The sequence below is a fragment of the Raphanus sativus genome, chromosome 2, assembly GCF_000801105.2.
Source record: "Raphanus sativus cultivar WK10039 chromosome 2, ASM80110v3, whole genome shotgun sequence".
Lineage (NCBI taxonomy): Eukaryota > Viridiplantae > Streptophyta > Magnoliopsida > Brassicales > Brassicaceae > Raphanus > Raphanus sativus.
In genome coordinates this window covers 31,432,008-31,445,923 of record NC_079512.1, presented here as the reverse complement: position 1 = coordinate 31,445,923, position 13,916 = coordinate 31,432,008, and the positions used below count along the sequence as shown (strand labels likewise).

Here is a 13,916-nt window from a genome sequence, read left to right as displayed (position 1 = left end):
ATGTGTGTTTTGACGTGTAGGGTTTCGACCTTTGTGTATTGGGCTTTCGTGGGCCGTAGTGTATGTTAGCATAGATGTAGATTTGTTTCTTTGGGTTGTAATTTATAGTTCTCGGGCTTGGTCCAGTTAGACCTTGACCCATAAATAATATTCTCAGATGGCAAAAAAAAAAAAGTACTGTTCCATTTGCAGCCATATCTCAATCCATTGAGCTAATTATATTTACAGTTATCACTAAAAGGGAAAAATTAATAAGAAGATATGGATTGACTGAAAAAGAGATTTTACTGGGATTAATCTAGGCACAATACAATGAACGTAAGTTGGATTGTAAAACAGTTGTATACTCTTGACAAAAAAACAGTTGTATAAGCTCTTCTTATCTTAATGTTCCAGTTTAATAAAATAATACAAAGCAAAATATTGATACTATAATTAATGGTACTTTGACTAGTCAAGCTAGTCTGTGACATGCATTTGTGAGCTAAGGAAACATATATTAAAAAAAAAAGAAACATATATTAGTGCATCAAGAAGAAAATGAAACATGAGAAAAATATTACACAATTTTACTTTTTCGACACTCAATATTGTGAATTTCAAGAAAGATATATCTCATATATTTTGTCTCTATATATAAATATATAAGTAAATATTCTGTTTATGCTCATAATTTTTGTTTTACAAACCTTCTATTTACTAATATTAATTCTAATAATATTTCAAAGCATATCAAACAAAAATAGTAATTCTAACCATAAAAGTTGTCTTTTTCTTAGAAATGATAATTGTTTGATAGGAAACTAAATATATTAAAAAGTACTCATACTAAAAAAATAGGAAACAAATTTATACAAAATTAAAATTTTTGACTTTTTCTCTCCCTTAAATAAAAGCCAATCCCCGTAGATTTCTTCTCCTGTCACCACAACTCTCATTCTCTTTCTCTCCCTTTGTTCCATAGTCTCTCGGAGCCCTTTTTAACAAACGTATCTATGGCTGTTGAAGCTCGCCACATGAACATTTTCTCTCCTCAGTTGTTATCAAACAGGTAAAAGAATTCTGCAGAAATGATTTTATTTTGTTCTCCTTGAAAACAAAAAAAATATAGTGTTTCTCTTCATTACCAAGCTTCCTCTCTAATCTTTTCTTGTGTCATATGCAGAGATTGTGTTAACTACTACAAACAAGACATGAACCACGGTGAGTTTATTACCGGAGAAACTCTCGTCGTAGATCCTTTGTCTAACGCGGCTGCGAAAGCTAGCTTTAACAAATCAGAAAGTGGTCTCACATACAACTTTCACTCTGCCAACGTTCTTCCACCGTCCACAAAACGTCCGCGTGTATCTCAGCACCTTGACTCAGACGCTCAATACGCGTCTGCGTTTAAACGGAGGTCCGGCGCGTTTGGTCCACCATCATCATTGGTAAACGCTGAACTCATATCTCATATCCAAAACCAACAACAGTTGGAGATTGATCAGTTCGTAGCTCAGCAAACAGAGAAGCTTAGAATAGAGATTGAAGCTCGCCAGCGAAATCAAACGCGGATGCTAGCGTCTGCCGTTCAAAACGCGATGGCCAAGAAGTTAAAAGAGAAAGACGACGAAATCATACGGCTGAGGAACCTTAACTGCGTTTTACAAGAGCGGGTCAAAAGTCTTTACGTTGAAAATCATATATGGCGAGATATAGCTCAAACCAACGAAGCACAAGCTAACAATCTTCGAACAAACCTTGACCAAGTTCTTGCTCAAATCAAAACGTTACCAACCGCTGTAGAAAACGACGTGGAGTCGAGCTGCGGAAGTTGCGCTGAAGGTGGTGAAGCTATTGCAGCGGTTAGTGGCGGTTGCAAGCGGTGCGGTGAGAGAGAAGCGAGTGTGTTGGTGTTACCTTGTCGTCATTTGTGTTTGTGTACGGTTTGTGGTTCGGCTTTGTTACGGACTTGTCCGGTTTGCGATTCGGTCATGAACGCTAGTGTACATGTCAACATGTCTTCTTAACCTTTTTTTATTTTTGGTGCAATTAAATTTGTACTCTTTCTCTAGAAACTTTATTTAATTCCCCTTATTTAATTCTTTTATTTTGTAAGTACGTTTTTTATAAATGTTAATTTTATTTTTAATTTTGTGTTTTATAATCTCGAGGGAATCTACTAATAAAAGTTGCAAAAGATGAAATAACTCAACGTGTAGAGAATTTTACAAATAAAAATTGGTAAAATCTTTTTTACAAAGTTGTTCAAAAGAACATTTCTTATAATTGGATTCTTAAAAAAAATCGTGATTGTTTTATTTGTAAGTATTCCAAAATTCTTTTTAGCTGCAACGTAGGTTTGTCACTTTATTCTCAAAGTCAATTAATGAGTTTGAATTACCTAACTCTATTTTGATAGATTCGCAAAATGTCGATGTAAATTGGAAGAAAATAAAATAAAAATGTACGTCTATATAATACTCTTTACAATTTTGGCAGCATCTTTCATCTTTCCAACCCCACAAAATTGATAAAAGAAGAAGAATCATACTTCGCTATCGAAAACAAAATAAATTACAAAGAAATAGAAAGAGTCTGAATTCGATTGCCTCAACGACTTTTTCAGTCCATAGTCATTATAAGTTGTCGTGTAATAAATATTTCAAATTCGGACCATATCATGTGCAGTGCATGTATAGACAAGAGACCCCTCCTCCCACTAAAATAGGTTTTAAAATTCTATAACTAGTACATATATAAAACCAAGTTGCTGACAAAAGAAAACGAATATAAAAAAACAAACTAGAACGATGAATACGATGTGCGAATTCACGAGTTACGAAGATTGCGTCCAAGAAACGTTGCCATGTCTGTGTCCAATAATTTGTCTATATTTTCCTGGATTGGGATTTAATGGCACGTACATACATAAATAGTGGCTAAAATAAAAAATGGTAAGCATAAAGAAATTAATTTACAAGTTTGTTAAACCACATATTTCAATGTCTTTGCTACCCTGTTTTTGTTTGGACACGCCCCTTGATACACATGCCGGTTTAGATTGATAATATTACATAATCGTGAAATATAAGAAATATAATCAAATTATAGATAACTTAAATTCTACAAAATCATATTCAGAGAATAAATTTATTTATAGGTTTTACTAAATGTTGAAGATAAAATGTGAAATATTTTTTTTAGGACATAATATTTAGTAACAATTTAAAATCTACAAAAAGTTGATCGTAAAAATAGTCCACAAAAAATTAAGTAGAATTGCATTCATTAAAAAAATAAAAAAACTAATGTATCATTAATGATTATTAATACATTTAATATAAATGATATTTTAAAATTTTATATCCTAAATTATAAACTTTAAACTCTAATTTCTAACTCTAAACCCCACACCTCAAATAATTAAATTCTGATTCTTAACCAATTATCTCTACGGATATATATGTTTTAAAATATTTTTAACAAACATAATTTTGTCATTTATTTTGTTGGCCCCTTATTTTTATGATATAAACTTTTAGGGATATTTATTGATATTTCTCATTTTAAAAATATATTTATATTATTTGATCTATCACTATCAACTATAATATTATTTACTTTTTAACTGTCTATTTTTTTTAAAGAGTCTAAAATGTTATTATCATATGATCAAATAATATGAATGGAGTCAATTAATCTATTTTCTCACTTTTCTGCCTAATAAAAGTTTATTTATATTTCCGTAGAAAACATATACTTAGTTTAATGTGTTTTATTTTGTATTCTACAAAATTCTATAATTGTTAAACTAGCTATGTAATCGTGTTTTTAAACTGACCAATTAAAAGTTTATTTTTCTTCGTCCTAAAAACATTTCCAATCCATCTCCATAATAGAAATCTCTAAATAGAGAAAAAATAGAGATGAGTTGAAGATGATCTAAGTTGTTAACCTGTTTTTTTGGTTAACTTTTTATCTAATCCTATTTTGTCGATATAACAACAAAATTTAGGTGATAATTGTTTGTTTGGTTTTTAGATTTTGGATTTTGGTTTTTAGTTTTTCGGTTTTTGAATTTTAAAATTTGATTTCGCATTTTTGATTTTAGAGTAGATTTTAGTTTTTGGAAAATCATGAATGCTGATTTCAGATTTTGGTTTCTGGTTTTTGATTTTTGTTTTTAAAATAATAAAATAAAAGTTTTATTAATAATAAAATATTTATTATGGAAATAACAGAATATAAAATATTAGGATCAAGACACATGTAATCTTATTTTAAAATTAAAAAAAATACAAAATAATATAATTCTATGTTCAAACATAAACTTAAAAATTGATTTTATGTTGAAATATAAATATATATATATATATATATAACTTGTACATATAGTAATGCATATATCCATACATATTAAAAGCAAAATGTACAGACATAATTTTATAATAAAATTTTCCATAATTATAATATATATTCATTAGCGGTTAACAACAAAAAGTTAATTATATGTGTAGAATTTAACTATATATGCATTAATTTCATGCAAAATTTAGAATTAAAATAATTGTTGATAACTTTTATTTACATATTTAAATTTAAAAGTTAACAAAGATTTCTAAAATTGGGGAAAACACAAGTCTAGAAATATGGTATAGTACACAATAATAGTTATATTTCTTCATAAACTAAAAATTAATTTTATTGAGTAAAAATGGATTTTGATAAATATTATTAATGGTAAAATATTTACTCTGGAAAAATAAAAACTAAAATAGCATTGTAATAACACACATACAATTATTTTAATAATTTTGAGGTTCGTGTTACTTTGCGTGTGTGTTTGTAAATATGGTCTTATATAATACTATTTAATAAAATTAACAATTTTAGATAAAAAGAAAAAGAAAAAATATTTTTTTTTTGTTTTTGGTTGTATGTAATTTTAGGAAGAAACCAATAGATTAGAAATTTGTGTGTTTTAAGAACTAAGAAGGAACTACTAAGAGGAAGCAAAAATTAGTTTCCCTAAAAACTACGGAATCTATTTGACCAAAATTATGAGGGTAAAAAATAGTTTTTGGAAATTAAAAACTACTGTAGAATCTACAAAACAATCAACCACTTAATATTTCAACTTGGGAATGTATACGAGTATTGTTGATTTTTAACACTATCAATTTCCTAACTTCTAAAATAGGTTGCTAGTATTATGAGGCCAACTTCTTCCAAGAAAATAATCTACAATTAGACATAGAGTGTTTTTTTGTCAGCACCTAGATTTTTCAAGTTAAGCCAGAAGCTTTCAAGGACCGTTATGAATTTTACGACATCTGCTGATCTTGCTTTTTTTCTCCTACCGCCTCTCGATATGAGCCCCCTTGCATAGAGCTGATCGTAGACCTTGTATATACAACTGAAGCAGTTTGGTATGCACAAGTAAATTGACGATGGGCCTAAATAACGGCCTACTTCTATAGACTAGGCCTATATACTGGCCTAATCCTAATTCTGTAGACAGGATACTGTTTCAGTTATTATTATTTTTTTGAAATAAATACTGTTTCAGTTATTGGCCTGTAGGTTGTAGCTTTGCCGAATTTATATTATGCAGCCGTAATTAGTTAGTTTTCGTTGAATTGCTAATCTTGTAAAAGAAACAAACGTTATATTAATATTATACAACATGCCAAAACATTGCAGGACAAAGCAAACCACAAGAAAATAAAAAGGACATTAAAAAAGACTATAGACTCGTGGGACCAATCACACTATTACATATCTATCAATATACATGTTCTTCCAAATGTGATAGATAGTACCACGTAAGTGCATTGTAAGGAAAACAAAAACCGATAAGAGAATCAAAACTGGAACCTAAAATGAAATCCACACACTACAAGAAAATAGTCATATTGCAATATTGATATATTGTTGCAATATGTTCATATATTATTGCAAATATGAAATTGCAATAAAATTATGACACATTTTGAGTTTTTACTGTTTGAATGTTGCAAATTCGTGTTTATTGCATATACGTAGCAAAATTAACAACAAAATAAAATGTTGCAATATTTATCATATTATTGCAATAATTTTCATAGCAATTTTGTTGTATATTTACAACTTATTTTGTAACCATATATGGTGACAATTCATTGCTACGTAAAATATGTAGTAAACAACATTGTAAATTTGCATTTTTTTTTTGAAATTTAGTAATATTAATGCGACAAAATAAATATAATTTTTTTGGGTACAATTTAAATGGTTGCAATTTAAAATTGTTACAAAATTTGCTTCATAAAAGATATAGCAAATGTTGTAGCAAATTTTTCTATAATCTATTATATTAAAACAGAAGTCATGACTTCTAATTTATGTGTGATTTTTTAAAAAATGAACTACTTACTAGAATTGGTCACACTGTATTTTTATCTATTATTATATTAAACTTCATATTAAATAAAGAATATTATTAATCCATAAGTTCGTTTATCTCACATTGTAACAAACCTTTTGATATCACGAATGTAAAACGTAAAACACACACCACGAACGAACCATACACAATTATATCATGAACCTTAGGCCACACCACCAACCTTCTGTTCTTTTTTAAATTATTTGTCACATTATTTTATACAAAGCCAGTTTAAGGTTGTCAAGGAGTATTTCGAAGTTGTTACTGGAGTTATGGGGACACATGTTTTTGATGTGCAGCAAGGAGTTATGGGGACACATGATGAAGAGACTAGAAAGTTTTCCAAGAGTTCTTCTGTGAAATGTATACGTTATTTTAACACTTCTGGTTTTCATCTCATTTAGAGGAGATGAAGTTAAATAATGGAACTGTTTATTTAAATAATATTCAAATTAAATATCTAGATGTATTTGTAATATCTTTCAAATTAAATAAATATCAAATCCTATTCAGTTGTAACTAATCAAAACAAAATATAATTTTAAATAATAAAATATTTTACACGAGTTTACAAAAATAAAGAATATTCTAACCGTTTACAAGAATATTCATAATATCACGATTTTGGATCAAAACAACCAATACTTTTAAATAATAAATTTTTTTTGTGAATTTACAAAACAACTTTCATATTTAATTTGAAAACTAACGAATATAACTAGATTTTTCCCTAATATTTTGATTTAAAACAACCAAATCTATTATATTAAAACAGAAGTCATAACTTCTAATTCATGTGTGATTTTTTTTAAAAATGGACTATCTACTAGACTTGGTCACACTATTAATCATTATTAATCTTTGAACTATTTTAATCATAATATCTTTTGATATCTTTAAATTTAAATTTATATATATATATAATTTTTTTTTAATTTCGAAAAATATTTTAAAAAGATCTTAACAAGATCTTAATTTTCAAAATTATATGTAAATATTTTAATTAATTCCGTATTTAGTTTTGAAATATTATTATACATTAATATATTCAGTTGTTTTTATAAAATGAAAAATAAAATACTATATCTTATTTTTATCTATTATGTAATCACAATCAATCATGTTAAACATCTTTATCATATTGAACTTAATATGATAAAATTATATTAAATTGATAAAGTTTTAAATTTAGTTTTCATAAATAGAAAATATTTATGTTAAAAATATAATATGACAGAACGGCTTAACATTAGCAGACTGTATACTACATGTATAAAAATTAACATATCTTTCACTTTTGTAGATATAATAATATTGTGTAAAATGAATAAACATAGAAAATACTGCTAAAAAAGAAATCCAGCTTTGAAAGACGGGTAAAAATTTAACATCAATTAAATAAAAAATAATTGTCATATATTTTTTCATGCACATATTAATATTTTTAATAATTAAATGCAAATACAATAAGATAAATATATAATAAGAAGCAACAAATATGTACGACGGTTTAAACAGTTGATTATTTACAACATGCAAACTATACATTATTGTATTTGAAATAGCTTTATAAATATTTAAATATATGAATAAAATTAAAAATGTATACTACTAATGATCTAAATAAATATATATACATATAAAATGAAAATAAAACCCGCACGATTGTGCGGGTCGAGATCTAGTTACTTTTAAATAATACTTTCTGTTGCAATAGAGCTATTTTCTTGTAGTGACATGCCGCAACATCTCAAGGTTTTAGTTAGGCCCATTTGGCGAGAATAGACATTCCACCGCACTCGAGAAGAGCGGCCACGAAACATTTGAACTGCATTTTGATGCTACCTTGAAGCTTTGGCCCCATGAACTCGGCTGCTAGAAGGTCGACGAGCGCCATGTAGATTAGTAATCCGGCCGAGCATGCATTGAGAAGTCCAATAGTGATCAACGCATTGGGACTGTTTTCTCTGTAAACGGTGGATAGAGCGATTCCTAACGCTATTCCGAATGGCGTTGTTACCGCGAAAAAGAATGCCATAACAAACTTTTTCATGTTCGTATACTCAGCCTGAAAACATCTCAAACATTAAACGTTTCATATATTTCCAATTTTAGCATCTGAAGAAGGATAGAATTTTTGTAAATATATATAAATCGATATACCTGGAGAATGCAACCACCAAGACCCATGCCTTCGAACATTTGATGGAAGCAAAGAGCTGCGATAAGTCCTTTGATGGTGCAAGTGTCATTAGTTGCTCCTAGCGACAATCCAATGACCACAGAGTGAACTATTATTCCGAGCTCCAGTACCTAAATATCAATAAATATTTAATACAATGACATCCAGTAATATGTCATTAAATAATCATAACGTCAATTTTAACATTTTACCAAAAAAGAAGAAGAAATTGTTAACGTCGATTAGTATTTGGTTTTTAATATGTTAGTATCCGTATATTACTACTTACCATAGCAATGACTCGATATCTCAAGAGTTGTGCAGTGGCGGAATCATCATCTTTTGTTGGTAAGGTAACACCATTTGCGGGGCCGTGACCATGACCATGGGGCACGATCCCAACTGCGTTCTTGCTAGTGTAGAGGCTCGTAGCCATGGAATCAATTGCTAGTGTAACTAGACCAGACAACATAGCGAGAAACCCAGTGAAGGGAAACTTGTGCCACGGGTTCTCTTCAAGACATTTTGATGACAACATGTCGAAAGAATCAGGCAAAACGTGCATAAAACCGGTCCCTAGGATGATCCCAGAGGCGAAACACTTAACCACAGTGAAAATATCTCCATCGGGTCGGAGGAACGGCACGGAACGGCTAAAGAGAGGAGCTCCAACACCAATCATGCTTGCGACTAGGATTGAGATAATTGCTATGATTTTGAGAGGCAAAGCTTTAGCTTTGTTGACACAAGGGTTCGCTGACTCGCTTGCGCATTCTTCAGGCACCGTTGAATTTGCCGGAGAAATTGTGAAAGAGACAAAGATGAGTACGACGAAGACTGTTTTCATTAGGAGTGTTGAGGTTGAAGCCATTTTTTCTTTTGGTTTTGTGTTCTGTTCGGTTGTTTAATGTCTATGTGTCTTTGCACCTGTTCGATGAGTCGTGTATATAGTAATGTACGCCGGCTCTTTTCATGCCATTTATTGTTGCTGATGAAGAAATTATTGTTTACTGATAACATACATCTTATATTCTTTAGGATAAGAATTATGTTTTATTTAAATCTTTTGCAAAAAAAAAAAGAATTATGTTTTATATTGGGGAAAATTTGGAAAAATACACTCCCATAAGAATTTTTTTTTGAAAATTATACCTTTATTTAAGATTTTGGAAAAATACACTTAGATATATATAAATTTACATAATTGTTCATTCCTAGTATTTCTCTAATTCAGATATATTGTTTAAAATTTTGATTTTTTAAAAATAAAATCATTACACAATCTACAAAATATATTTTAAATATTTTACTGTTTAAAAAATAAAAAATAAACAAGACGGCGTCTTCCTTCTAGTTTCTTCTCCATCTTTGAATTTTTTTTCTCCTTTCACAGATTCTTCTTCTTATCTGAGAGAGGTTTGTTGCTTCATGAATCAAATACCAGTTTGTAAACCTAATTTGTTTTTATGAAAACTAGTTTGTAAACCTAATTCAAATAGATAACAATTCCAAAAAAGATGAAAATTTGTAAACCTAATTTGTTTTTTTAACAACGTAACTCGCTCTTTCTTGTTTATATAGATTAAAAATAAAATAAAGGAAAATATGTATAAATTTCATGATAAAGTCAAAACAAATCATAATTCACATATTGTAAAATTAAAATGATAAAATAACATATTTATTTCAACACATATTTATCTTAAACAAAATAATTTTAATGATTTTTTTTATTAATTACGAATTTCTATATTAATTTTGGATTAATATATTAATTACTGAAATATCTTGGGTAAACAAGTCATTTCATAATTAAAAAATGTATTTTTCAAAAAATAAAATAGAAAATGCAGTTTTCAAATTTCAAATCCTAAATAGGGTATTTTGCAAATTATCCCTTTATATTGTCCACTATCTCTTTATGTACGGCTTTTTTTCTTTGTCAACTCTCTTTATGTACGGCTAACTCCATAACTTCATGGTATATAGTATCTATCTATACTAATAAAATAGGCTTTTTATCTTTTTGGGGGGAAAAATTCCATGTGGCATTTTCTTTTTAATAATTAAAATATGTTCTCAACTTTAATTTAATGAATTTTGGTATTAATTGTGAAATCAATGGAGGGGGGAGGAAAAGTTAAACTTTTTTTTTAATAATTAAAATATTTTTTCAACTTAAATTTAATGAATTTTGGTATTAATTGTGAAATAAATAGGGGGAGGAGAGGTTAAACTTTTTTTGATACATGTCCAAGCGTTTATAAGAATGTTTTGAATCTGACCCAGATCCGTAATTGAACTGATAAATCTGTGACCCAATAGAAATTGAGTTTGAGTTTTATTGCAGCACTGATTGAATCGATAGATAATTTTTGTTTTTACTATTTTTAGTTTAAGTTATATTTTGGAATTATTTTATATATTCTAAATTTCTAATTAAAATTTTGAAATTTCAGTTTTATTATCGTCTTCCTCTTCTTCTATACTACAATTTACGTTTGTAAAAAAATTGAGTCATGATTGTGCTTGAGCTGCACGTACGTAAAACAGACTGAAGCACGATGAGACTTATTATTCCTCTACACTACAATTTACTTTGGCAAGAAAGCTGAGTAAATAATTTTTTTTATTTAATTTAATTTAATACATATCATTACATTTTTAATTTCCAGATAAAAAAATCATATGATCATATGAATTACAAAACAGAGTTTGGATCGTTGAAGAAGAAAAACCTGGCGAGATTGATTATAATAAATTAGAGAATTTTCTTACTGAAAAATATCCCAAAAATGATGAAGTGACAAATTTAGAAAAAAAAAAATGTTGGTAAGTTTTAAAATTTAGAGAAAACCAAAATTAGTTGATGTGATCTGGTGTTAGTTTATTTTTGTTATTGACAATTTATTACAATAATATTTTAATTCTGGTTTATTTTGGATTGAAAAATGTCTTGATTTTTTTAGATGTCATAATTCTTATGTTACAACTTTTTTAAATAGTCTAAACTATTTCTTAATATTTTTTATGTACACTTAAAATTCTTAACTTTAGTTTTTATATATATTTGTTTTCATAGCTAATATATTAATATATAATAAAACTAATTTATTTATTAACCCGCAATTCATATGCGGTTAATCCAATGATCCAGTGATTAGGTAAATCATTTGATTCAGTGTCCGGGTCGGGTTTCAAAACATTGGTTTATAGGATTTTTTTTGTATTTGATGTTGACGATGGAGAATATAGCCTCTACAATTCTCCTTCTTTAACGCAATCGACGTAATCATTCATATAATCAATCCAGAAATCACATTCATCACACCATCTCTTATTGAATGCTTCTTTAGTTCCTGCTTTCTCAGTTTCATTGTATATGTATAGATGGTGTGAGAGTTCGGACGATACTCCCTTTACTTTTTCCAATTCAATCATTGTCAAATTTCCAGTTTCATTGTTCGGAGTTAAAGACAAATCAGTGTAGAGATGTTCAAACTAGGCTACAACAATTTTGGCAAACTTGAAATGTTAAGAAAGGAGAAAGATATTGGGGTTGATATGTTGTTGATTAATGGGAAGGTACACCGATTTCTTATTTCAGTTTACCAGTTAATGATTGCTTACTTTTAAAATAGCAGTTTTCTTATGCATCATCTCCTTTCTGAGGTGGTCCTCCTACATGCGTTAATCAACTTTCTCAGATTTAACACTTTTAAACATTTTTTGAAAGAAAGCTCAGTCTATGACACAAGTATTTAAGATTCCAACTAAAAAAAACCTTTTACGACTATTAATTTTTATTCTATTTTTATTAAATCGATTATTAACAACTACTTATGTTATTTTACTTTGAACTAAATAACTTCAAACAAAATAATATATTATGGTCGCTAATTATTATAAAAAGATCAGAAAATATTATTTTTTACATATTTTCATTTTACATATTTTCTTTACTAAGACCATATAATAAATTATAAGTTAAGTAAGAAAAAACATACAAATCCGGCGCGTAGCGCCAAAATATCACTAGTATACTATAAATTAAAGTTTTATTGAGTTTGATGTGCTATTGTATATCTGATTTGGATAATATACATGTTATTGATTTTCAGGTTTTAAATAAATTAGTACTTCCTCTGTTTTATAATAAGTATCATTTAAATATTTTTTTCTTATTATAAAAAATTATCACTTTACAATTTTGATACAAATTATACTTACTTCAGCTGAAAATTAATTATAAACTACATTGATTTTATAAATAATATTATTTATCTAAAATACTATTGGTCAGAGATGTGTAATTAATAATAACTTACAGCTGACAATTCTATCATCTTTTGTAAAAATTCACGTCTGACTGTAACAAATTGAAGATCTCTTGTAACATATTTTTTTCATAATATACATAATTTAGTATTTTCTGAAGTTTAGAAACATTAATAAACTTTAATCTAATCACTGTATCAAAAGGGGTTCCCCGTTTGGTGGAAGTTTAATTAGTTGAAGTAGTTAATTTAGAAAACAATGAATTAGTTTGGTGACGCTGATGTATTCATATTCCCAATTATCTGCTTTCATCATTGTCAAGGTTTAAATATTCTTTTTGTATTGGATATTTATGTAATATGCCGTAATATATATATATCTAAAAATCGATGGTTAGACGTCTAATATAAATTGCTAAGGCGGACGTTCAGGCCAATTTTTTGAACGCCGTAGACTGATATATTATATATGCAATGTGCAGTAACCACTTTCTCTGCAACTGATTCTTTTGTTTAAGGCATTCTAATATATGTGTTTCGTGACAAAAAAAGGCATTCTAATATGTGATATAGATTATTGACTGGCGAGTAAAGAAAAGATAATTGACTTTATTGTCTTTAAAATCATTAAAATATAGTCACCGAAATTTTCTGGACTAAGACTTGTGGGATATTGCCATATTGGTCTCATCCCTCACCGGCTTCGTTCTCATCCCTTTTGTTGTGGTGTGAAAAATGGGTTTTCAAAGTGAACACCAATAGACAAAAAACGAAAATGCCAGGTAAGAAAAGCTATATGAAATAGCTTAATTTTGAAGTACTAATGCTGAAAAGGGATTTGTTATGGTTGCTATTAAGACAACCCAACCTTTCTTTTGTTATTTTATAATATACTTCTAGATATTACACTATATTGGATCTTGATCACCTTGATTTTGTTACTGCTTTAACTTCTTGTTTTTCTTTTAACATCTGAAATTTTCATTGAAACAACAAAGGTACACATGCAGAGTTACAAAGCCGGCGGAGAGAAAGTATATCCTCGGAG

At 28.4% G+C, this 13,916-nt stretch overlaps 2 protein-coding genes across 2 annotated transcripts; one reads left to right on the top strand and one right to left on the bottom strand.

Annotated features, from left to right (window-relative positions):
- Nucleotides 1-899: 899 nt before the first annotated feature.
- LOC108829519 (E3 ubiquitin-protein ligase BOI) lies at nucleotides 900-2,131 on the top strand. Its single transcript, XM_018603165.2, has 2 exons — nucleotides 900-1,051; nucleotides 1,166-2,131. The coding sequence occupies exons 1-2, from the start codon at nucleotides 996-998 to the stop codon at nucleotides 2,007-2,009; spliced, it is 900 nt and encodes a 299-aa protein (XP_018458667.1). The 5' UTR covers nucleotides 900-995; the 3' UTR covers nucleotides 2,010-2,131.
- A 5,848-nt stretch (nucleotides 2,132-7,979) lies between these two features.
- On the bottom strand, nucleotides 7,980-9,479 carry LOC108829511 (fe(2+) transport protein 1-like). The gene is made up of 3 exons (XM_018603157.2): nucleotides 8,881-9,479; nucleotides 8,573-8,722; nucleotides 7,980-8,477 (listed from the first exon to the last, which is right to left on the bottom strand). Exons 1-3 carry the CDS (start codon nucleotides 9,460-9,462, stop codon nucleotides 8,172-8,174), a joined length of 1,038 nt encoding a protein of 345 aa, XP_018458659.1. The 5' UTR covers nucleotides 9,463-9,479; the 3' UTR covers nucleotides 7,980-8,171.
- Nucleotides 9,480-13,916: the final 4,437 nt, after the last annotated feature.